The 24,500-nt window shown below is 49.4% G+C and overlaps 2 protein-coding genes across 5 annotated transcripts; one reads left to right on the forward strand and one right to left on the reverse strand.

The window, feature by feature from the left end:
- Positions 1 to 1,767: 1,767 nt before the first annotated feature.
- PRR3 (proline rich 3) lies at positions 1,768 to 7,701 on the reverse strand. 4 transcript variants are annotated; one of them, XM_081245962.1, is made up of 5 exons: positions 7,443 to 7,672; positions 6,826 to 6,954; positions 6,056 to 6,118; positions 3,351 to 3,641; positions 1,768 to 3,066 (listed from the first exon to the last, which is right to left on the reverse strand). In XM_081245962.1, exons 2-5 carry the CDS (start codon positions 6,929 to 6,931, stop codon positions 2,960 to 2,962), a joined length of 567 nt encoding a protein of 188 aa, XP_081102088.1. In that variant the 5' UTR covers positions 6,932 to 6,954; positions 7,443 to 7,672; the 3' UTR covers positions 1,768 to 2,959. The 4 variants fall into 4 exon arrangements, with proteins under 4 accessions (XP_081102088.1, XP_081102086.1, XP_081102087.1 ...); XM_081245960.1 differs by having other exon boundaries at positions 6,826 to 7,082; XM_081245961.1 differs by lacking the exon at positions 6,056 to 6,118 and having other exon boundaries at positions 6,826 to 7,082; positions 7,443 to 7,701.
- Positions 7,702 to 7,872: 171 nt separating this feature from the next.
- GNL1 (G protein nucleolar 1 (putative)) lies at positions 7,873 to 15,107 on the forward strand. Its single transcript, XM_081245910.1, has 12 exons — positions 7,873 to 8,164; positions 8,581 to 8,746; positions 9,112 to 9,248; positions 9,414 to 9,565; positions 9,683 to 9,754; positions 10,735 to 10,942; positions 11,090 to 11,185; positions 11,600 to 11,794; positions 13,579 to 13,757; positions 13,836 to 13,998; positions 14,237 to 14,377; positions 14,755 to 15,107. Exons 1-12 carry the CDS (start codon positions 8,092 to 8,094, stop codon positions 14,991 to 14,993), a joined length of 1,821 nt encoding a protein of 606 aa, XP_081102036.1. The 5' UTR covers positions 7,873 to 8,091; the 3' UTR covers positions 14,994 to 15,107.
- The last annotated feature ends 9,393 nt before the right edge of the window (positions 15,108 to 24,500 follow it).

A 24,500-nucleotide genomic window follows, 5' to 3' on the forward strand; every position in this document is an offset into this window, starting at 1 on the left:
TTCTTCTGCTCTTCCTCCGTCCTGAAGCTTGGAGCATGGATAAGTGAGCTAGAGTTTCACTGCAGACTGTGAACAGGAGGGTCTGGCCCCAAGAATCATGGAGCTGAGAGCTAGGGGGGAGCAGGGGTTCTGAACACCTGAGGACCTTGTGGTGGCACGATTGTCACACATGCCTTGTACTACACTTCTTGACTTGTGAGAGAAATAAACTTCTATCTTGCTTTAAGACTAATTTTGGTTTGTTACAACTGAACTTAAAACTCATAACTGGGCCATAATAGGTGCTTAATATTTAGAGTGAATGAATGTGTCCACACTCATAGCTTCAACCACTACCTATATGCAAGTAACTCAGATTTATGTCTCTAGTTTTAACCTGAGTACCAAATCTGTATATCCAACTACTTACTTTATATCTCTCCTTGGATGTCTTAAAAGGCAGCTCAGATGCAACCATTCCAAAAGCAAATTAGTGGCATTCTGCCTGTTTTCTTCTAATACCTTTTCAAACAGCACTTGGTTATGCGAGCCAGAACGACCCGACCCTGGGAAACCTAAAATACTTTCACTTTGGTCTCTTTATTTCCAAATGTTCACGTTTCTTCCACTCCGCTACCCAAGTCTATACCTCCACCAGCTCCCTCGGACTGCTCAAGTCACTTGCTAATGCCACTTCCAAGCCTGGCCAGCTCCATACAGAGGTCATCTTTTTGAAAAACCAATCTAATCTATGATACCCACCTGCCTAAAACTCTTCAAAGGCTTCTGCCTTAAGACCCAAATCCTCATGCTCTGCAAGGCCGAGCGGTCTAGCTCCTTTTCCTTCTCCTCGCCTCTCACTCTTCCCATCTCCTCTTAGCAACACCTTTGCCTGGACTCTGCTCTCCCACCTCATCTCCTGCTTGTGCTCAGAGCTTGTCTCACCTGCCATCTCCCCAGACTCCATTTATTACATGCTCCCCCACCACGCCTCGCTTTTTTTTTTTAACATAAATGTATTTATTTTTTATTTGTCTTTGGCTGCATTGGGTCTTTGTTGCTGCACGCGGGCTTTCTCTAGTTGCCACGAGCTGGGGCTTCTCACTGTGGTGGCTTCTCGTTTCAGAGCACAGGCTCTAGGCGCGCAGGCTCCCTAGTTGTGGCACGCGGGCTCAGTAGTTGTGGCTCGTGGGCTCTAGAGTGCAGGCTCAGTATTTGTGGCGCACAGGCTTAGTTGCTCTGCAGCATATGGGATCTTCACAGACCAGAGCTCGAACCCATGTCCCCTGCATTGGCAAGGCGGATTCTTAACCACTGTGCCACCAGGGAAGTCCCCGTCTCGCTTCTTCATAGCACTTCTGACAGGTACTTCATGCATACTGGTGACTTTTCCACTAACGTGTCTCCTCTTGTAGATTTTAAATTCATTGATTTCGGCTCTCCATTTTCTCTAGCATCTAGTACATTGCCTGGCCCACACGCACGCTAGAGATATTTGTTGAAAGATTGCTTTGTCATTACCACTCCATAAACCTCAAACCATAAATGCAGGTAAAATGTTTAAAAATTACTCTGTGGATACCCGGCCTTTCCTTTCTCTCAACAAAACTTTACCCTTGAACAAAATGCAACTTGGTCGGGTTGATTCCCATAGGTTAATGGGACGCCACTGGTTTCCTCAGACTGGAAGAAACTTCTAGCAACACTGCGTATGACTAAATGAAGAATAAACTGACTCCAAGAAGAACAGCCTCACCTGCACCTCCGGAGATGACTGGAACACAGGGATTAAAGAAAGTGCTTGTTTCCGCTGCATTTATTACTAATATAAAAACATGTTAGAAAGAAAAAAAAATTCATTCTCAGTTCTCCAACGGCTCTCATCCCTCCCTCTTGCCCACACAACTCCTGACCCATTTCCCCAGGGCCAGTTCAAAACTGAACCTGTTCACTGCAGTTTTCACAGAAAACAACCAGTGCCAGGGATGCAGGGGAAGAAGGTTGGAAGAGGGCGACAGTACTGTCCAAGTTCCACCCACAGGTAGACCAGGTGGAGATTCACAGAATTCAAACGGAACGGCTGGTGGCCTCACAATGACATAGTCTAACTAAAACGGGCTGGAGAGGAGATAGGGTAGAGGACATCTCTCGGGCCTGTGTCAAACCCAGAGAAACCAATACCGGGAGAATGGGGAGGACCAGGCAGGCAGCCTTGTGGAAGTTTCACAGTTCTCCCACGTCAGGAGGTGGGGAAAGTCTAGAGGCCACCAACGGCCCCACGCATTTTGGCAGGAAAAACTCACTCTAGCGTTGGGAAGTCACAAAAATGCCATGGACACTGAGAAAGGCTATGAGGGGACGCACAGTCTCACAAAGCACAGTGATCACAGACCATAGTGGTGGAGATCATGCTACTGATGCAGAAACTACAAAATCCAAAAGCAGGGAACGTGGCCTCTCAGGAGTGACTCTGCACCAGTCATCCCAACTTGACCCCAGGTCAGACAAGCTGGTGAGTGTCACAGAGCAGCTGACAACACTGGGGGAAGGGGGTGTCACATAAAAAGGACTTAAAACAAGCAGCGAGAAGGGAATGGTAGGAAACTGCTCCAGGGCTCTCAGGAATCCAGGGCGCTACCAGGGGCTGGGTGGACAGATGCACAAGAAACAGCACCAAAGAGGTTTCCTGTTCCGCAGTCAGCTGGCGAGGGGGAAGAGGACCCAGGAGGCAGTTGAATGGAGCAAAGACGGGGTCCCGGAGACGAGTCTCTGGAGGCTGCATCAGAAGGAAGAGTGCACACTGTGCACCAGTCACGGAACACAGCTCTGGACCCCGAGTTGGGGAGGTGGCGATGGAGCTGGGCATCACTGACTGAGGGCGGCAGGTGAACGGCCTCACAGTAGCCATCACAGGGCCACAGGGAAGTATATGGCCGCCAAGTCAGAGGGCTCCTTCCAGTCTGGATGGGAAGGCACAGTCTCACAGAGGAGGTCCATTTACGCCAGGGTGGTAGAAGGCACAGAGGTCCTCATATCGACAGTGGCCCTTTTTGGCAAAGTGTCGGCAGACGGGGCGGTCAGATTTGTCTGTGAACAAGCGAAAACCGGGCAGTTTAAAATGCGAGTAAGAAAGAAAACAAATGTAACAAAAAGCAGAGATAGAGAAGACAGTCAGATTTCCTACTCACTACCATTTCCAGATATGATGGAATGGTAGTCTTTCTCCCGGGAGAAAAAACATTCAGGGCTACTCTTACTTCAAAAGGACAAAGGACAGCCCAAAGAAGAAGAGCCATGGGCATTCTGGACATGAGGTCACTTTGCGAGTGATGGGTGTTCAATGTGTGCAGGCATAAAAAAATGGACCTCACCTTCCATAACCTGGGGTCCATCCTTGGGTGGGCAGGTATTCTTGATAAGAGACCAGCTTTTGAGCCTTCGAGGATTTCTCTGCTCTTTGTGAAAGCCTCCCCTGGAGGGACCCCCATGGCCTGGTCCAGGAAAAGGAGGCTCAGCATTGACCCCCCACCAACCACGACCATATGGGCCAGACCTGGGGCCTAGGCCTCCCCGAATTGGGCCTCTGCCCCGGGGAGGAGGTGGGAGACTCAGCAGTGGTGGGATCATTGGTCCCCTTGATCCCGGAGGACCTCTGTGAAGAGCTGAAGAGAGAGAGAGAGAGGGAGAGAGGGAGAGGGAGAGGGAGAGAGGGAGAGAGGGAGAGAGGGAGAGAGAGAGCAAGAGAGAGAGAAACATGGAAAGGTGATCAATGGCCAGCTTAATCCAGATAATGAAGCCCTGATTTTTTAAAAACTTTTTATTGAAGTACAATATACATACCAAAAAATACACAATTTTAAGTGCACAACTCAATCATCACCAAAGTAAACACACCTGTGCTTCCACTAACAGGCTAGAGAAGGGATACAGCCTTATTAGCACTTCAGAAGCCCCACCCCCTTGTGCCCCTCCTCCCCCATTATCCCACCCTACTCCCCCAAAGTAACAACTATCCTGACTTCTAGCATCATAGGTTAGTTTTTGCCTGTTTTTGAACTTTGCATAAATGAAATCATACAGTCTGCATTCTTTTGTGTCTGGATCCTTTTGCTCAACATCATGTTTATGAGATTCATCCAGGTTGCCTGTAGCAGGAATTCCTTCATTTTCATTGCAGTGTAGTATCCCATTGTATGCACATACAACTTATTTAGCCATTCTACTGTGGTGGATTCCAGTGTGGGGCTATAACAAAAAATGCTGCTATGAACATTTTTATACATGTCTTCGGTACACAAATGGATTCATTTCTGTTGAGTGTATACGTAGTAGACATATTACTGGGTCCTCAAATATATGTATGCTCAAGTTTAAGGAAGTCAAACTTTTTTTTTTTCCAAAGTGGTTGTACCAACTCACACTCCCACCAGCAGTTGTTCCATGGACAACCTGTTGTTCCTTGACAACACTTGGTAATGTTGATCTTTTTCATTTTTGCCATTCTGGTGAGTGTGAAAAGCGGTGTTTTGTTTTGAAATTGTGGTTAAAACATGTAACGTAAATCTTGGCATCTTAACTACTTCTAAGTGTACATCTCTGTAGTGTTAAGTAAATTCATCTTGTTGGAAACAGATCTCCAGAACTTTTTCATCTTGCAAAACTGAAAGTTTATAGCTACTAAACAACTCTCTTTTCCCCTCCTCCACCCAGCCCCTGGCAACAACCATTCTACTTTCCGTTTCTATGAATTTAACTACTTTAGATACCTCAGATCAGTGGAAACATAGAGCAGTTTTTTTATGACTGGCTCATTTCATTTAGCATGGCCTCAAGGTTCATCCGTGCTGTAGCATGTTACAGGATTTTCTTCCTTTTGGGGGCTGGATCATATTCCATTATATGATTATACCACATTTTGTTTATCCATTCATCCATCAACAGACATTTGGGTGGCTTCCATCTCTTGTCTACTGTGGATAGTGCTGCTATGAACGTGGGTGTGCAAGTCCCTCTTCAAGATCCTGCTTTCCATCCTTTTGGGTAAATACCCAGAAGTGGAATTGCTGGATCATACAGTAGTTCTATTTTTAATTTTTTGAGGAATCTCCATAATGTTTTCCATAGTGGTTGCACCACTTTACAATCCCACCAACAGTACACAAAGGGCTCAGTTTCAAACTTATGTGGTTTTATCTTGCATTTATTTGATGAATAATGATGGTGAGTTCTTATTCATGTTTTTGGCTATTTAGAGATCGGTTTTTATCAGGTGGCTATTCTGGTCTTTTGCCCATTTTTCTAACAGGTTGTCAGAGAGTTTTTATATATTCAAGATATGAGCTCTTTATTGGTTATATTTGTTGCAAGTATTTTCCACTCTGTGGCTTCCTATTAACTTCTTAATGGTGTGATTTGATTAACAGAAGTTCATATTTTCTAACATAGTTCAGTTTATCTTTCCTTTATGGTTCGTGTGTGTGTTTCTTGTCTGTTTAAAAGCTCTCATCTACTTTAAGCCCATGAAATACATTTGTTTTCTAGAATTATTTCTTTACCCATGAATATCCAATTAATTCAGCATCGTTTACTGAAAAGACCACTATTTCAGTTCCATCTTCATCATCAATGAAATGGCCACATATGTGTGGGCCTGTTACTGGACTCTTTATGCCATTCTGTTGATCTATATGTCTATTGTTGGGCCAATACCACACTGTTACAACGACTACGGGTTTACAATAAGTCTTGATATTCAGAGTAAGCCCTTCCACTTCAAGATTATCTTTGCAATCTCTCACCCTGATCCTCTGCATTTCCATACAATAACGTAGAATGTTTATTTCTACAAAAACACTGTAGGGATTATAATGGGAATACACTGAATCTATAGGTCAGTTTGGGAAGAAATGACATTTTTACAACATTGAGTTTTTCCAGGCTGTCAATACACAACATCTCTCCATTCATTTAAGTACAAAATTCCTGATCTTTTAATTTATGTCCTTTCTGGGTTTTAGTCCCTCCCTTGCTCCCTTCTCAGGACCTAATCAAAGGATGAGGGCCCCTTCCTCCTCACCTGACTTGGGGTCACCAGGCTTTCCATTGGCCATGGGGGGAGGGCCCAGAAGGCTGGGTGGTCCTAAGGGCAGACATGAAAATATGGTCATCAGAATGGACTAAAAAACTGATGATCCTGTTCTTCTATGTTTGTCTTCTATTACTCATTTCTTAATCTAACCAGCAAAGCCAGGTATGTTCTCAGCAGTGTTAAGAGTTCTCACCCCATCTATTTCCAAAGCGTTTTCAGGATTTGCAAAGTGGGGACTCAGCCAAGTCAAGGGGGATAATGAGGGAAGGATACCTACAAACTTTCTCTTTCTCTTACATTGTTGCTATCCAAAAGATCCCAAGGGATTCCAGAGGTAATCCAATTCCTCTCTTTCGCTGCTGGCCAATCAGATAGCTCTCCCCCCCACCCCACCTCCGAGTAGTTTACAGAAGGCTGCACTTCCACATTCCCCGTGAACGTCTGGTCACAAACTGTCATCCCAGTCATGGCAACCTACAACCTCTCTAGGGCCACTCTCCCCTGTCGGTTTGCGGCTGCGCACACGAGCTCTTTATCTTCTCCCCTGCCTTCTTTAGAAAGGTTTAGTGGCTGGTTTGAAGTTGAGGGTTCAAGTAAGAGAACTCATTTAGTGTTCCATCCCAGCCAGGCCTCCCCCAGCCCCAGCGCGTGCGCCCTTCCTCCTTCCGTTGGAGCCCCCTCCCCCGCACCTTTTCAGCCCCCAACCCCTCGCCTCGGCCGGCTGACAGGCATGTGCACACAACTCCCGGGTTCCTCACCGATGGGACTCCCATCCTCCTCATCTCCAGTCTCTTCCCGCTCTGGCAGTGGGGGCTGCTGCTGTGGCTGCTGCTGCTGCTGATTCTGCTTCTTTCGTTTCGGCATCGTGGTTGCGGCAATGGCTGCAACTGGATTTGGAGGGCAGTGAGGAAGGGGCACGCTGAGATTCTGTTTCCGCTTCCGGGGGGGCAGTGGACAGTGAGGGTGAGGCTCCCGCCATTTCACTTCCGGAAGGCTGCGGGGAAACTTTGTGCGGCTGTTCTCACATCAGCCGCCTCCCTCAGTCTCGGCCAGGCATGGCAGCAATCTCAAACCTTTCCTTTGCTGCGTTTCTATAAACGCTGTGGAAAAAGTTGCTCGCTCCTCCCCTCGCTGAAAAAACCCTACAGCCGGCTCCTCATAGTGTGCCATAGAGTTGACAGGCTCTCGGGCCAGAAGGCCTGAGAAAAGACGGCTGTCGCACCCTAAGATCGCCACATCCGGTCCCCGGTTTCTATGGTAACAGCTGCAGGCACAACTTCGTGCCCTATGACCTCCCTCCAAAAATCCTTGTTCCACCTGGGTTTCCCTCCTCGGCTGCGCGCTTGCACTTAGGATCTATAAACCTGCTGCTTACCATCGTTCCCACGAGGAATTTGGGTCCCAGCAGGGCGATGCCAGGGCTCTCCAGACCACCATTCGCCCCTCAAGACCTCTCACCCTGTCCCCAGTGTAGCCCATCAACTTGGCTTCCTTCCCGGGACGCGCAGTCGCGGCTTTCCTCTAAGGTCCAGCTGGAGGATTGGTAAAGTAGCTTCTGCGCGTCCACTCCCCTTTATCCCGCAGGTGGTAGGACCCGCCCTCCGCTCCACCGCCCCCTCCAGGTGAGTGGTAGCTTCTCCCCGGCTCACAAGGTAGTGATGACACGCGTCCCCCCTCCTCCAAACGCGATTTGGTAGCGTCCGTGACGAAGTTAGCCCGACCCTCCCACGCGCGCCTCCTTCCTCGCCGCTGCTGCGCCCTCTCAGCTCCACTGGCTCTCACGTGCGGGTAGCCCACCCCGCATCATCCTCTCGCCTCGCTCCCAGTGGGAAGTGACTGTATTTCCCCCTGGTTGCCTTCCACCCGGGCCGCCTGGGCGCATCGGCCTGGACCGCCCGCTGACGTCACCTTCCAGTCCCGCCCCCTCCAGTGTCCCGGGCCCTTGCGGCGGGGGCTGGCCCGGGGGGAGTCAGTTGAGGCGGCGGGAGCTCGGCGAAGGGCGGGCCAGGTGACTGGTCCGGGCCATGCCGAGGAAGAAGCCTTTCAGCGTGAAGCAGAAGAAGAAGCAGTTGCAGGACAAGCGGGAGCGGAAGCGAGGTCAGTGCGGGAGCTAGAGGAGGGGGCGGGGCTCGGACTCCCGCACATCTGGGAGGAGGGGTGTGCCCGCCTCACCTCTGGGAGGCGTGAGAGGGGTTGGCGGCCCCTCGCCGACGCGCGTGGGCGACCGCGGAGGGGATTCCCTCACCCCAGCCCCCTACATCTGGAAGGGGTGGGGAAGGATGAAGAGTTGGGGGAGGGGAATCCCAACAGCTCCAACGGGGCGTCATCCCAGTAGATCCCTGGAGGAGGAGTGCCTCCCCCCACGCACATCCGGGAGGGTCCTGAGCAGAGTAGGTGGGAGGGCCCGGCCTCAAAAGACTGGGGTGGTGTGGGGAGGAGCCAGGCCGACCGGGTGGGGGTCTTCTGGCCCGGGAGAGCTGGCCAGCCCTGGCGTCACCGGCTCCTCCCCGCAGGGCTTCAAGATGGGCTGCGATCCAGTTCCAACAGCCGCAGCGGGAGCCGGGAGCGGCGGGAGGAGCAGACCGACACCTCGGACGGGGAGTCTGTGACCCATCACATCCGCAGGCTCAACCAGCAGCCTTCCCAGGGGCTGGGCCCACGAGGCTTTGACCCAAATCGGTGAGAGTGGACAGGGGGCTCTGGCCCGGGCTTCCCCGCCTACCCGGAAGTCAGAGCGTTGGGGGAAAGCCTGCTGCCGCTGGGGGAGGCTTGAAACTGGTGGGGCTGGGTTGCCACGGTTCTCCGCGGGCCGCTGGGTCACCGGAGCGGTCCACAATCTTCCCTTCTGGAGGGGCTGGAGAGAGTTTGGCTTTCAGAAGGGCGAAACTTAGGGGAAGGCCTGCTGTTGCGTGAAAGAGATTTGGGAGAGGGCCGACTCAGAGGGGAGACATGAACTCTGGAGTGAAAGCTTTGCGAAGTTGCCTGCCCAAGAGGGGAATTCGTGGCCAAGGATTGTGATGGGTGGCGTGGTCCCTGTCCTGTAGATACCGGCTGCATTTTGAACGGGACAGCCGGGAGGAGGTGGAGAGGAGAAAGAGAGCAGCCCGGGAGCAAGTGCTACAGCCCGTCAGTGCTGAGCTGCTGGTGCTGGACATCTGGGAGGTCTATCAGCCCGGCTCCGGTGAGTGAGAGCTCAACGCCTGGATGCTTGGGACAGGCAGTGGGCTGGGGAAGGGAGTTTGGAAGAGTAAGAGCTGACCGGGAGGAAGAAGGGGTCTGGGATGGATGCACCCTTGAGACCTGAAACTGTCCTCAGACTTATTTGGATTTTTTCTTGATTTCTCAGTCCTGGACTTTCCCCGACGTCCTCCTTGGAACTATGAGATGTCCAAGGAGCAACTGATGAGCCAGGAGGAACGGAGCTTCCAGGAGTATCTTGGGAAGATTCATGGGGCTTACACCTCTGAGAAACTCAGCTACTTTGAGCACAATCTGGAGGTGAGACTAGAGTGGGGACAGGAGTGGGGCATAGTCACCCGTGGTCAAACTGGTCTGGGGTCATGCAGGAGAGCGACTCTGGGCTCAGGTTCTCTTCCACTGACCTTGTCTTTTCAGACGTGGAGGCAGCTGTGGCGAGTATTAGAGATGTCTGACATTGTTCTGCTAATTACTGATATCCGACATCCAGTGAGTCCTGGGGATGGGGGTGGGTAAGGGGCAGGAGCGGGGAAGATTCTTGCCGGGTAAAGGGCAGAGGCAGGAGTTGGGAGTCAGAGAGGTAACCTCTTCCTTTCCAGCCTCCTCTACCCCATCCTGATGTCTGCAGTCAGGCACTCAGTCTTTATTCATCAGCGTCAGAGCCTGTCACTCCTCCCCTGGCCAACTGCCTCTCTTCTCCTTTACTTCTTTGATGGAAAACTGCATACACATCCTGTTTCCTAGCCCACTAGGGCTAAATAGAAAGTCCCAGTGTGGAGCTCCAGGGGAGTCTGTGAAGGGGGCTTCCCTGTCACATCGGTCACTACAGAACTCGTCCTCACCTGGGATGCTAGGGTAGTGGTTAAGGCTGTAGACTCTGCTGCTAGGCAGCCCTTGTGTGACCTGGCTGTGCCACTTCACTGTTATCCTCCAGTGGGAGAAAGGGAGGTTTGGAGTCTGTGCGGACCCTTAGGTTGGAGGTCCTTAACATGTACACACACACTCCTACATACTCACAGACATACATGTGCATTCACAAGCTCACTTATGCAGCTGCACGTGCTCAACACAAACATGCACACGTGTGCGTGCACACACACGTTTGTGTACACATGTAGACAGTTGTGTACATGTGAAAATAGATATTAATTTCTATCCCAACCCCCAGCCCTGTGAGTGATCCCAGCCTTTAGCCCAGTGTGTTGGGGGTCTCTGTTTCCTTGTCTTCTTTTTAGCTCATTTCCATTCCTAATCAGGCCTTACAGGAAGCCCCCCAGAGACAAACACATAGGTGTTACTTACGCCTGCTTTGTCTTCCTAGTTCAGTTTGGCTGATTTATTCTTGTTGCCCCAGAATCTGCTTCCACCAGGGTCTTGTCTCCAAGCTGTGCCTGCTGTGTGGGGAGCTGGAGGCAGAGAACTCTGGGTTGACCTCGCATCACTCCCTCCTCTTACCATCCCCGTTCCAGGTTGTGAATTTCCCGCCAGCACTTTATGAGTACGTGACTGGAGAGCTAGGGCTGGCCCTGGTGCTGGTCCTGAACAAGGTGGATCTGGCCCCGCCGGCTCTCGTGGTTGCCTGGAAGCATTATTTCCATCAACACTATCCCCAGCTCCACATTGTTCTTTTCACCTCTTTTCCTCGGGATCCCCGCACCCCACAGGACCCTAGCAGTGGTGAGTGGGCAATGAGGAGGGCAGCCTGGGAGAGGTGGGGTGGCAAGGGACAAAGGGGGACCTGATCTAGGGCCTGAGGGTGGTGGGAGAGAGGGGGTACATAAGCCCCATGGGGTGTGCTCACGCTTTTGTGCCCTCTGATCTCAGTCTTGAAGAAGAGTCGGAGGCGGGGGAGAGGATGGACTCGGGCTCTGGGGCCAGAGCAGCTGCTGAGAGCCTGTGAAGCTATCACTGCAGGGAAAGGTATGTGCCCCTTAGAGGGGAGCTGTGGGAGGCCGTGGGGGAGACCCAAAACCCCAAGTCATTTTGCTCACCTTTCCCAAAGTCAGTCCCTCTGTTATGGACTCAGGTGAGAGACCATGGGGTGGGGTGGGGTGGGAGAGGGAGCCGCCTGACTTGATGGGACAAGAGAGGCAGCAGAGAGGCAGGAGCCCCAGTGGTTTGCTGCCTTCAGTGTTTCCAGTGCTTTTCAGAAACTCAGAAATGCACCCGATTCCAGGGTGGAGTCAAGTGAAGGCTGGGGAGAGTCGCTGTTGCGCAGCTTGGCCCTACCCAATCCAGAGGGCGCCACTTACATCAGCTGTGCAGTGCATGGTCTGCGCCATCGTATACAGTGGCCCTGGGGAGAACCTTCTTCTTCTTTCCTCCCCTGCGCAGTGGACCTGAGCAGCTGGAGGGAGAAGATTGCCCGGGATGTGGCCGGAGCCACCTGGGGTAATGGCTCCGGGGAGGAGGAGGAAGAGGAGGACGGGCCGGCCGTCCTGGTGGAGCAGCAGACTGACTCAGCGATGGAGCCGACAGGCCCCACACGGGAGCGCTACAAGGACGGGGTGGTGACCATCGGCTGTGTGGGTAAGGAAGCAGCGGCCCACGCATGGCGGCCTCCTAGGAGGCACAGGGTTTCAATATTTGGAAAAGAGGGAAGGTGGTGAGGTCCCATTAGGCTCCAGGGTCTCTGAGGGCAGCGGAGGCTGTCTGCTGTCATGGAAGGATCATGGCACACCTGAGTTAAATTCTGCTTCTCAGCGTATTGATCTCAAGCAAGTTATTTACCCACTGTCAGTCTTAGTGACTTTGATTTGAAAAATGAGGACAATGATGCTCAATTAAAAGAATGGATGAGGACTTCCCGCCACCACTGGTGGCGCAGTGGTTGAGAATCCATTGGCAGGCAGCCAATGCAGGGGACACAGGTTCAAGCCCTGGTCTGGGAAGATCCCACATGCTGCGGAGCAACTAAGCCAGTGTGCCACAACTACTGAGCCTGCGCTTTAGAGCCCACAAGCCACAACTACTGAGCCCACGTGCCACAACTACTGAAGTTGGGTCTTCGTTGCTGCGCATGGGCTTTCTCTAGTCATGGTGAGCGGGGGCTCCTCTTCGTTGCGGTGCGCAGGCTTCTCGTTGTGGTGGCTTCTCGTTGCGGGGCACGGGTTCTAGGTGCGCAAGCTTCAGTAGTTTTGGCGCACAGGCTCAGTAGTTGTGGCTTGCAGGCTCTAGAGTGCAGGCTCGGTAGTTGTGGTGCACGGGCTTAGTTGCTCTGCATCATGTGGGATCTTCCTGGACCAGGGCTCGAACCCGTGTCCCCTGCATTGGCAGGTGGATTCTTAACCACTCCGCCACCTGGGAAGCCCTACGCCATTTTATATAAGGGACTTGCACCTCCAGGGAGTTTGGTATCTACAGGGGCTCCTGGAACCTATCCTCTGTGGATACCAAGGGCCAACTGTACTTGAGTGTGTTGTAAACAGAGTGCATAAACAGAGTGCAGTCAGCACCATGGTGCATCTTTGCCCAGCCTCAGTCAGCTGCTGAATGGCCAGAGTTGCATTTTACAGGGTTGGAGTTTTGCCAGGTGACTAGGAAGAAGGGGAGAGGTGGGACCAGGGTGTGAAAGGTCTATGAGGGGGACTGGCTGTAGAGCTGGACCACGGAATCTAAGTTGCATAAGAAGGGAAGTGAGGACATGAGTCGGGTATTGAATACTGTTCCCAAGCTAGTCAGTGTCAGAGGTTTACTGGAATGGAGGGACCAGAATAAGTGAGCTGGAAAGACGAGATGTCAGGGCAGAGAGAGGGGTGCTTGCAGGTGAGATTTGGGAGGCGTGAAGTGACAGGTCCAGGGTAAGACCACAGAGGTGGGATGGAAGAAACCTTTGGGAGGGACATTCTGGCACTGGGAGGCCAGAGTGCTGTAGAGGAGATGTGTGGTGGAAGGTGGTGGTCATGAAGAGAGTGGCAGTGAGCCCCTGGGCTCTCAGTCTTCTCCTTGGAGAAGTTTGATAATCATGAGATGCATGTCTTACTTAGACTACTGCAGACACAGTGCCACGCGATTGTATTTGTTTCTCATTTCATCCTGACCACTCTGAGATTGGAGGTATCTGCTCTGTAAAATACGGAAACAGAGACTCAGAAAATTAAGTAAATTGCCGTGAGGTCACAAAGCTTAGGTAAATGGGGAGGCCAGGATTCAGCCCTGGCAGCCCAGAGCCTGATTTGTAACTTGCGACGTTATACCGCTTCCTTTCTTTCTTTCTGCACCTTAGTTCTCCATTCATCTATAGCTATAGCACGGCGTCCTGCCTGTCACAGAGTAAGGATCTGTCAGGTGTTAATTTTCCTTGTGTTCCTCAGGTTTCCCCAATGTGGGCAAGTCCTCGCTGATCAACGGGCTGGTGGGGCGGAAGGTCGTGAGTGTCTCCAGAACCCCGGGCCACACCCGATACTTTCAGACCTACTTTCTCACCCCCTCCGTGAAGCTCTGTGACTGTCCAGGCCTCATATTCCCCTCGCTTTTGCCCAGGCAGTTGCAGGTATAAGGGCAGAGGGGCCAGAGGCGGGGAGAAGGCAGGAGATGGAGGAAGGTGCTGAGTGCTCTTGTTTCCCCTCAGGTCCTGGCAGGGGTCTACCCCATCGCCCAAATCCAGGAGCCATACACCGCCGTGGGCTACCTGGCCTCCCGGATCCCTGTGCAGGCCCTGCTCCACCTGCGCCACCCAGAGGCCGAGGACTCGTCCGCAGAACACCCGTGGTGTGCCTGGGACATCTGTGAAGGTGGGCTCCACACGCCTGGCTTTCCTCCCCTTGCCCTATCTCCCTTCCTCTCCTTCCTCAGAGGTCCTGCCATCGATGGGGCAGCTGGCCAGTCACTCCTAGGCTTCTGTCTCAGGGCCAGCAAGATCTTGGGCCTGGAATATTCTGGGGGAAACTGGAAGGACTGTGTTAGGGGAGTGGGATGATGGTGACTGGGCCTGCTTGATGGTCTTCCCTCCCCATTCTTTTCTCCTTCCAGCCTGGGCAGAGAAACGTGGTTACAAGACAGCCAAGGCGGCCCGAAATGATGTGTACAGAGCGGCCAATAGCCTCCTGCGGCTGGCACTGGATGGCCGCCTCTGCCTGTGTTTTCAGCCCCCAGGCTACAGCGAGCAGAAAGGTCAGTCAGCCAGTGTTCTTCCCTAGCTCCTGCTGTGATGGAGGCAAAAAGGTGTGGGCTTTGTAGGTGTGAGGATTCAGATTCTGTACCCATAGGCCAGCTCTGTGTTACTAAGCAGCTCTGAGATGACTTCCTGCTCTACAGAACCAGGGTGGTTAGTTGCCTCCTGGCAAGGTGGTGGTCACGATTGGAGTTAATGTGCGCAGAGCTTCTGTTCTGTGCCCAGTACACGAGAGGTTGAATGAATGCGTGAACAAATGAATGCCAGCAGCTATAAAAGTTATTGTTATTCTTAGTCTTTGCCTCTTCCCCATCTTTGCCTGGCATTAGTTTCTTGCTCAAAACTCTCCATTCTTTTTCTTGTTTTGGTTCCCCAGGCACCTGGGAGTCTCACCCAGACACCATGGAGCTGGTGGTTTTGCAGGGCAGGGTGGGGCCAGCAGGTGACGAGGAGGAGGAGGAGGAAGAGCTGAGCAGCTCCTGTGAGGAGGAGGGAGAGGAGGACCGGGATGCGGATGAGGAGGGGGAAGGGGATGAGGACACCCCAACCTCAGCTCCAGGGTCCAGCCTGGCCGCCCGAAACCCTTACGCCCTGCTGGGCGAGGACGAGTGCTGAGTCCCTGCCCTGCGCCATCTCCCCCCCGCCCCGCCCATATCTTTGCTTTTGGACTGACCTGGGGGTCTCTCCCGTCTGCCACCCCAATTGTGAATAAAGATTGTCTGCTTTGTAGCCCCTTCCCCAGATGGACTGAGGTGAGAGCTGTCTCAGGGTGACAGCTGTGGGAGGCTCCGCTGCTTTTCTCCCTTCTTTGTTCGTGCATTCTCTCTGCAAAGGAAGAGTTCTCTTAGGAGTTAATTCAGTGGGTTCTAAGGCCTGAAACCCGCTTCCCCTGCTCACTCTCCCACTTGCACCTTAGGAACCCCATCGTCAACATGGGGAGGGGAGGTCACTTCAGGCTTTTGAGGCCTGGTCTAAATTCAGCCCCCTTTGGGAATTTGTGTCAGTCCCTCTGGGATTGGCGCAGCCCCCTGTGCCCCCCCTCCTGCTGTCAGACCTGGGTTATTCGAGGAGCTTCTGGGAGAAGAAGCCGTAAGAGAAGATGTCACAGCTGATGTCTCCAAGTGAGATATTTATAGGATTTATTCAAATTCAACAAATATTTATTGAGGTCTGACTGTGTGTTTGGACTTACGCTAAGCACTGAACATATAAAGCTGCACAAACAGGCCTGACCTAAATATACTGCCTGGCCATGATCAAGACCCCATTAATCAGGCACCTAGCTTTTTGGATTAAGATGGGGGTACAATGTCCTCCAAATCCTTAGGGCTCATATAGTATAACTCTAGAACTTCCTGTTGATGGAGGTATTTAGTTAAGACTCGATGCTTGTGAAAATGTTAAACGTGTACGAGTAGTCTTAATTACTGGCAAAAAAGTAGCATGCACATTTATGATTTAAGCAGAAGAGCCCTTTGAGTGCAGTGTCAAGTTTAACTAAAAAGCCTGTAACACTAGGGGGTACTAGATTCATAGGGGAGGGCACAGAGCCAGCTTCCTGAATCCCACTTACCCGGGTTTGAGATGGAGCCAAGGAGACCCAGTGCAGGTTCTTAGCTGGCTTACAGCATCAGGCACATTTCAGCAGGGGTCAGGTCTCTTGTGAGTCGGCACTTTAGGCCTTGCTATACTTCTCCCTTGTCAAGGAAGCAGCTGGACTCCCAGATTTAATTCTTGGGGAAAAGGAAGAATGGGCTTTGGTTTATTGGCTGCCACAATGTTGTCTGGGTCGGGTGGTAGCAAAAAGTTGTTTGATAAGTTAGCCGTTAGGTGTAGGGGTGAGGAGAAGAGGGCGTACCAGACTCTTCACTCTAAAGCATTCTATTCAGGTTCTGGGTCTTGGGCCAGTTTCTGTAATTCCAGCAGAGACCCTGTCACCCCAGGAGCAAAAGAGGCTGAGGTGTTTGGGCCACACATTTCCTCCAGTTCCCCCCTCCACTGGTCCCAGTGAGGGCATAAATCCTGGAATTTGCACTCCAATGCAGAGTTTAAATACTACCAGCATGTGAATATACGTGAAGGTTGCCCAAAATGTGCCGTAAAAGAGAAGAAGTTTCAGTGGAGAGAAAAACCCACCTGTCTCCCATCTTGGGCTTTTTACCCTCAGGGATGGGTCTTTTGATGGAAGAAAGAGGACCCCAACTCAGCATCCTTTGAAGGTTCATGATGATCAGGGAAGCTCAGGGGACTTCTCTGCTGCTAGAGGTGGGTTGGGGACGTTGGAATCATCTCAAAAAGTGGAGAAAAGAAAAATCAGAATTCTGTTTGTACCCCTGCCTCTGTGCTGCTTTTCACTGTCTTTATCTTTTGCTCTCATGAGTTTCACCAGGGGCGTTTGGGAGATCTGGGGGTGGGGGTGAAAGTTGAGACCTGGTGCTGGAGGGGAAGCTGAGAAGGGGGATTTTCATGCTGAAGACCTGGAAGGAGGCAACTCTAACATCCCCAAGGGGCCAGACTGTAAATGATTCTTCCCAGGCCCCTGTCAATACTCTGTAGGAAAGTAACACTGGGAGAACTATCTTAGCAACAAATAGATTTGGGAGGAGAAGGGTATATAATAACCGAAGACCACTGCCTGAGGCTGAGCTTGAAACTGACTAAAAGGGACAAAGGAAACCAGGGGTCCAGTCTCCCCTCCATGATGAAATACCCAGGACCCCTTTCCTCATGCCCCTCCTGGGTCACATCCACTATGGAGATATTTGACCATGGAGGTCTCGGGCTGTGGGAGTTCCCACAGCTTCTGGCCAGTCTCTTGATGGTGAGAAACCAGCGCTTCTCATTCATGCTGGAATTCCATTTAGATGCGGAACAACTTCTTCCGAGCTTCCATTTTTCTAGACTGAGTTCCAGTCCTGGTTCTGGGACAAGGTAGCTGTGTGTGGTCCAGAGTAGTTCAATTATCTGGGCCTCTGTTTCTTTATTTCTCATTATCATTGATACAGTCAACGAAATTGGTTGAAAACAATGTGTGTCAGGCATGCTGAGTTCTGGGACAAAAAAATTGAGTAAGGCATAGACCTTACCCTCCAAGAATAGAACAGCCAGACACTAATACAGTAATTCCATAGCATATGTAAATTATAAAAGAATTGCTGTAAATGAGCCTATTGAGTTGTAACTAAGTAAGGTGGGTAGAACTATAATCACCCCAAGGATTCATTCACTAATCGAACATTTGTCCATTTGTCAAGTAATTACTATTTGCCAGTCACTGCTAAGTGGTAAGTGACATAGAAATGGTCCTTTGTGGAGCTCACAATTTATTGGGTTATGGAAACAATTAAATAGATAATTACCAAAAAAGTGTGATAAGTGCTGTGAGAAGGGTGGAACAGGGTCCTGTGGGATAGTGGTGGCTCCATATAGAAGGGTCTTGCGATGCTGGTCAGAAAGGAGTGGAGGACAGGGCTGGGAGCTGTGATTGTATAGCAAGTTATATAAGACAGAAAAAAAACAGTGGTCCGTGGTAAAGAATTGCTATGGGAACACCCAGCAGGGGCCAGTCTTGGTGAGTCAGAGGAAGCCTCCTAGAGGAACAGAGGTCCAAGCTGAGGCCTGAAAACTGAGCAGGAGTAAGCCAGGCATTGAGAGGGAAAGAGCATTCCTGAGGGGACAGCAAAGGACGAGGAACAGCACGTAACAATTTTGGAAGACTAACTCGTTCAGCATGGCTGGGGCAGAGGGTTCAAGGAAGGAGTGGCGAACGGTGAAGCTGGAGAAGTAGGCTTGGGTCAGCCCTCACTGGGCCTTGTCAACCATGCTAAAGATTAAGGCTTTATCCAGAGGAGCATTGAGACCAAGAAGGAGAGATTTGTGCCTTAGGTCACTTTGATTGGAGTGTGGAGACTGGTTTGGAAAGGGGAGAGAGAGCAGAGGCTTTTGCAGAGATCCCAGAGAAAGAATGGAAACCGGAATTAAGGGGTTTGGGGGAAGAGAAGTGCGGCTGCACACAGAGATTTGAGCGTCAGTAACATATAGGTGGGAGGAGGGTAACTGAGATCATCCACAGAAAGTGTGTAGCGTGAGAAGAGAAGAGGGCTGAGGAAGGACATGGAGAATATAAAAGGGAAGGCAGGGAAAGAGGAACCAGCAGACAGGATAAAACCTGGGAAGTGTGGTGCCTTGAAAGCTAAGGGAAGGAGGAAGGAAAGGCCCAGTGCAGAATGCTGCTGAGGATTGATGACAAGAATGAAGAGTGTCCACTGGATTTAGTAAAAAGCCTTGCTGATCTTGGTGGGAGCAGTTCCATTGGACAGGTGAGGTCCAAATTCCCAGATGTCAGGGGACTGAGGAATAATTTGGAGGGAGGAAGTGGAAGCAGTGGAGAAAAGGATATAATTTTCAAGAAGTTTGGTTGTGTTTGCAATGAGAGATAAACGGAGAGAGCAGAGTATATAAAATCGAGGAAAACAGTTTTTTAAAAGTTTTGAACATTTTCACAGGCTGTTTAGAAGGGTCAAGTGGAGGAGGAAAGGTTGAAAATGCAGGAAAGTGGGGATTAGTGATGGAACAAGCCCTGGGGAGCAGGCGGGGGTGGCACTGACAGTCCCGGTGCAGGGATTACCCTCCCGCAGGAGCCTGGTGGCTTCTGTCGTAATAGGAGGAAACAGCGCTGACATTCAGCCGGTTTGCACTGGTACTGCTCAACCAGTTGTTAAAACACTTCTGTACCAGTTAGTAAGTAGTATGAGAGTAACTGCAATAAGCAGTAAAAATAATTAATAAAACAAATTATAATATGAACTCATCAGTTCAAGTAATTAAGAGATTGCGACAGCCATTGGTAAATGGGCTTCCCGCTGCACCTGAGACGCTTTGCAGCGCCATCTGCCGGTGGAGCAGCATCACTGCAAGCTGAGCGGCTGCTTTGAGCCTTACTAAATAAATTCTTTAAAATTACCTGTCTAAATTATCTTTGAATTATGGAATTGCTATTGCTTCTAAGTAGTTTAGCTTCTACTTTGATTTTATTGCTAGTTCATTGTCACTCTTGTGTCCGTAGTAAACTGCAGTGTTTTAATATTTACAAATTCAAGGATTTTTAATAAAATATTAAAGCCAAACTTGAATAAAGAGATAACAAAGTTTGAACATGTTTCTTAATGTGCCTTTAGAAATATCATAAATGAGAATCTTTTGGTTCCACGGGAGAACAAAGAAGAAATAATTTAATGAGCTGCTGCCTGGAATGTCTTCTGTTACTATGTTAAAAAAAAAGAATAATATGGAAATTCTTTCCAACGTTTTGTTTTGAAAATTGTCTAACACACAAACTGAAAAAAAGGACAGTAAACACACAAACATTCATACAAGGTTTCAACAAATCCTATCATTTTGCCACATTTGCTTTACTAGTCTCTATCTTGTTATCCATCTATTTGTCTGTCTACTTATCCTTTTTTTTTTCCTGAACCAGTTGGAAGCAAGTTGCAGACATCATGCTCATTCATCCCTAAGTCATCAGTATATATCTTACACAACCACAATAGAATTATCATGTCTAATGAGTTAATAATTCCTAATATAATCTAATATCATATTCAAGCTTTCCCAATTTAAATGTCTTTTATAGCGTTAAAGAAACAAACCAGGAATCAAGTTCCACACATTGCCTTTTGTTGTGATTATGTCCTCCTCTTTGCCCTTTTTTTAAAAAATATTTATTTATTTATTTATTTGGCTGTGCTGGGTCTTAGTTGCCGCGTGTGGGATCTTCGTTGCGGCATGCAGGATCTTAGTTGTGGCATGTGGGATCTAGTTCCCTGACCAGGGATCGAACCCGGGTCCCCTTTATTGGGAGCGTGGAGTCTTAGCCTCTGGACCACCAGGGAAGTCCCTCCCCTTTTTCTTTTCTTTTTCTTTTTCCCTCTTTCTTTTTCTTCATAGAATTGACTCTTTGAAGAGACTAGGCCAGTCTCTTCTATAGAATGTCCTACATTCTGGATTTGTCTTATTGTTTCTATGTTGTCATTTAACTTGTTCCTCTAGCTCATATTTTTTTAATTAAAAAATTAGATTCTAGTTACCCAATTTTGGGACTAATTCTTCAAAAGTGCTGCGTTCTTCACATTGCCTCACATTGGAATGCATGTAATAAGAGGTCATGCCACAGCTAGTGATGCTAAGTGTAATCACTTGGTTAAGGTGGATACTGTCCGATCTGTCCTATGAAGGTAAAGTGTTCCCCTTTGCAATTAGCAAGTCATCTGCATGGTTCTTTGACACTGTGGGTTTTTTTTTGTTGTTGTTGTTTTGTTGTTTTGTTTTTGGCTGCACTACATATGTTGCAGGATCTTAGTTCCCCAACCAGGGATCAAACCCAGGCCCCTGGCAGTGAGAGCATGGAGTCCTAACCACTGGACCACCAGGGAATTCCTGACACTGAATATTCTAAAAAAGCTTCCACCCAATAATTGGCATCCATAGTGATCCTTGCCTAAATGAGTTATTTCATCAGGAATTACAAAATGGTGCTTTTCGACTTCTCCCACTCCCCCATTTATAAGGGGATGTTAATCTAGAGAGGAGCTTTCCCTCATCAACTGGAAAAGTAGGGTTCCTTCTAAAAAGCCACAACAAATGCTTAATTATTTCCATTTAATTACCAATTTTCAGAGTAAGGTGGTGGTATATTAATCTACAAGGGTAGAAAGTTATAGTCTTTTTTTTAAAACTATAGATCCAGGGTTTTTAATCCATTTAGTATTTTATAATCAGTTACAGTCATTATTCCTTTTGTGCTCAAACTGTATCAAATGTGTCCAGTAGGAGCCCTTTTTTAAGCTGACTCCTGTGTCCTTTTGGCATGCCCCAAAGTTGTCTTGACCACTTTCTTGCTTCTGGCATGATGATGTCCCAGGCTCAGTTTTTACTTTCCCAAGCTTCAGACATGGAATCGGCCATTTCTCCAAGGAGCACTGGTTCTTTTAACGAAGAATGGTATATAAAAACCACTGTTTAGGTTCTGGGAGAGCTCATTGCTATAGAGGTATCACTGCTTTAAGACACTTTTAGTATTTAGAAAAATCATGAATTCATATTGATATTTCCAATTCAAATTTTACATTGTAGTTTTCTCTCAACTTCTTTAATTTTGTATTTTATATCCTTTATCAGGATAATTGAAAATCTTAATTACTTTATGTATTTATCTATTCGCTTTATCCTAAAATATACATAAAATAATTTCAAAATTGCAATATTTAATACTACTAACAATAAAATTACTGAGTGAAATTTAATATTTACTAGCTGTTCTTTTTTTTTTTTTTTTTTTTTTTTTTTTTTTTTATAAATTTATTTATTTATTTCTGGCTGCGTTGGGTCTTCGTTTCTGTGCGAGGGCTTTCTCTAGTTGTGGCAAGCGGGGGCCACTCTTCATCGCGGTGCTCAGGCCTCTCACTGTCGCGGCCTCTCTTGTTGTGGAGCACAGGCTCCAGACACGCAGGCTCAGTAGTTGTGGCTCATGGGCCCAGTTGCTCTGTGGCATGTGGGATCTTCCCAGACCAGGGCTCGAACCTGTGTCCCCTGCATTGGCAGGCAGATTCTCAACCACTGCGCCACCAGGGAAGCCCACTAGCTGTTCTTTTAGTCTTTAGAATATTTACCACGACGGATGTACAGAGTACTGTATTCAAAAGTCACCTGAAATAATTATTTTCTCTTAATGGTTACCTCAAAATATGCAAATAAATAGGTTCATATGTTTTAGTTTTCAATTTTAGACTGATTTTTTATATTAAGTTCATTTAAAATATGTAAAATACTTTCAAAGTTCAAAAGAAGAAATAAGATTTTTAAACTGTACTCATGGGACTTCCTGGTGGTGCAGTGGTTAAGAATTCTCCTGACAGTTCAAGGGACATGGGTTCGATTCCTGGTCGGGGAAGATCGCACATGCCATGGAGCAACTAAGCCCGTGCGCCACAACTACTGAGCCCACGAGCCACAACTACTGAAGCTTGCACACCTAGACCCCATGCTCTGCAGTGAGGGAGGCCACTGCAATGAGAAGCCCGGACATGGCAATGAAGAGTAGCCCCCTGCTCGCCACAACTAGAGGAAGCCCTTGGGCGCAGCAGCGAAGACCCAACACAGCCAAAAAATAAATTAATTAATTTAAAAAATGTACTCAGACAAGTATGTTTATCGTATACTCCCCATCAGTTTCTTCCTTCTCCCTTCAAGTAACTATTTTTATTGGTTTCTGTTTTATTCTTACAGAGTTTCTTTTTACAAAAATAAACACACATGTTATAAATATTTTTTAGTCTTTCTTATACAGAGAGTAGCATTATACAGACTTAAAAGTTTTTATTGGGCTTCCCTGGTGGCGCAGTGCTTAAGAATCCGCCTGCCAATGCAGGGAGCACGGGTTTGAGCCCTGGTCCGGGAAGATCCCACATGCCTTGGAGCAACTAAGCCCGTGCGCCACAACTACTGAGACTGCGCTCTAGAGCTTGCGAGCCACAACTATTGAAGCCCGCACGCCTAGAGCCCGCGCTCAGCAACCAGAGAAGCCACCGCAACGAGAAGCCCGCACACCGCATGGAAGAGTAGCCCCCACTCGCCGCAACTAGAGAAAGCCCGCGCGCAACTAGAGAAAGCCCGCGCAGCAATGAAGACCCAATGCAGCCAAAAATAAATAAATTTGTATATATTAAAAAAATCAGCAGCAAAGAAAGAGTAGCACAACCTCAAAAAAAAAAAATCCTCTGTGCAAATTTCCCAGACTGTCATTCCCGCCAGCCTCAAAGTTATTTATTAGGAGAGTATGTTTCTGCGTGAACAGAATACTCTTTCGTCTATGGGAAAATCTAGAGGTCGGACGTCCCCCTCTGCGGAATGTCCAGGGGTTTTGCAGGGGCACTGCTCCAAGCCTGGACTCTGAGAGGGCAAGCAGGGTGTGGAGTCCCAGCCACTAGCAGAGGGCGCGATCAGCGCTCCCCAGAATATAAAGGTCTGATTCTCTAGAGCGCCTAGATACAATGCCTAGGAGGACCCTTAGTCACTTGCCTCGGAGGCATCCGGGCCTGGGACGCCTCCGGAAGAGCCCACAGTTAACAACTGGCTGGCCTCACTGGGGGTGCCTACGGCTCGAATCCCCTCTCCAGCTTTTTTTTTTTTCTTCACTCCCTTGCTTTGCTTGTCTAGACTGCCAAAGCCTTGAGTTGCAAACGCACCCGTTCCCTTACCCCACCGTGGTCTAGGTTTCCTTGCCAGGGTCACTGTTCCTCACCTCTCACCTCCCTGCCGTGTTATACAGCAAAGTCCAGGCGACCTCAAACTCGCCTTTGCCCTCTCCTGTCCTCCTAGGGCGGTCCTTTCTGCTCTGGCATAGGCCCCATGAGGAGCTGCAGGGCAGTCTGGGTCAGACAACTGCGTCCCGGGTGTCAAACAGTTGCCTGTACCCTTCTGCGCTCACCGCCTCCCGCAACGCAGTTCAGGGATTTTTAAACTACAGTCCCCGCCGGGTGTGATTCTCCATTCGTGGGCGGTGCGGGGCGTGCGGGCCACGCCACTGGGATTCCCGTGTGGGGGGTTTGGGGGTGCGGTCCGTTTTTTCCCAGAGGAAGAGGGGAGACCTGGCTTTATGGGGAGGCGCTGGATGGAAACCCAGAAGATAAATTTTAGTCCGGGCACCGTCTCCTTTGGGACCAGTTAAGAGGTAAGCTGTACTCAGTAAGGCAAAGCAAAAATGAATTTGATTTTTTTCTTCGTGTAACTATTTTCAAAGGCTTCCTTGCCTGGACACAGAGCAGTCTGCCTCGAGCGTTGTTCTTCCGGAGAAATAAAGTTATCTCGGGCTCAGTTCTCCCCTGAAGGAGCCAGAATTCGCAGCGGACAGAACTGCCGATGCTCGGACGGTCAGATACGAAATAAAACCACCGCTAAGGCTCCAACTGGGCGCCGGCGTTTCTGTGCTCGTGACGCCCGTAGCCTAGTCACCCTCGGTGGAGTCGGGGGAGGCTTCCCATCCTTTCCAGGAGCCCAAACCTGCAGCCCCAAGTCTCCCCATTCTTCACGTATAATCTCACTCGCCCTCAGGACTTTTTTGGA

Source organism: Mesoplodon bidens, assembly GCF_964165515.1.
Source record: "Mesoplodon bidens genome assembly, chromosome: 10".
NCBI classification, from domain to species: Eukaryota; Metazoa; Chordata; class Mammalia; order Artiodactyla; family Ziphiidae; genus Mesoplodon; species Mesoplodon bidens.

What these genes read in the sequence shown, in the direction of transcription:
- PRR3 (XM_081245960.1), bottom strand. Translation starts at nt 7,546, where the DNA reads ATGGGCTACACTGGGGACAGGGTGAGAGGTCTTGAGGGGCGAATGGTG. An exon ending in GGAGGATGGGAGTCCCATCG is followed by an intron (nt 6,119 to 6,825) that starts GTGAGGAACCCG and finishes GTCTGCCCTTAG; the next exon opens with GACCACCCAGCCTTCTGGGC. An exon ending in TGGACCCCAGGTTATGGAAG is followed by an intron (nt 3,067 to 3,350) that starts GTGAGGTCCATT and finishes GCTTGTTCACAG; the next exon opens with ACAAATCTGACCGCCCCGTC.
- GNL1 (XM_081245910.1), top strand. Translation starts at nt 8,092, where the DNA reads ATGCCGAGGAAGAAGCCTTTCAGCGTGAAGCAGAAGAAGAAGCAGTTG. An exon ending in CGAGGCTTTGACCCAAATCG is followed by an intron (nt 8,747 to 9,111) that starts GTGAGAGTGGAC and finishes CCTGTCCTGTAG; the next exon opens with ATACCGGCTGCATTTTGAAC. An exon ending in TGCCTGGGACATCTGTGAAG is followed by an intron (nt 13,999 to 14,236) that starts GTGGGCTCCACA and finishes TTCTCCTTCCAG; the next exon opens with CCTGGGCAGAGAAACGTGGT.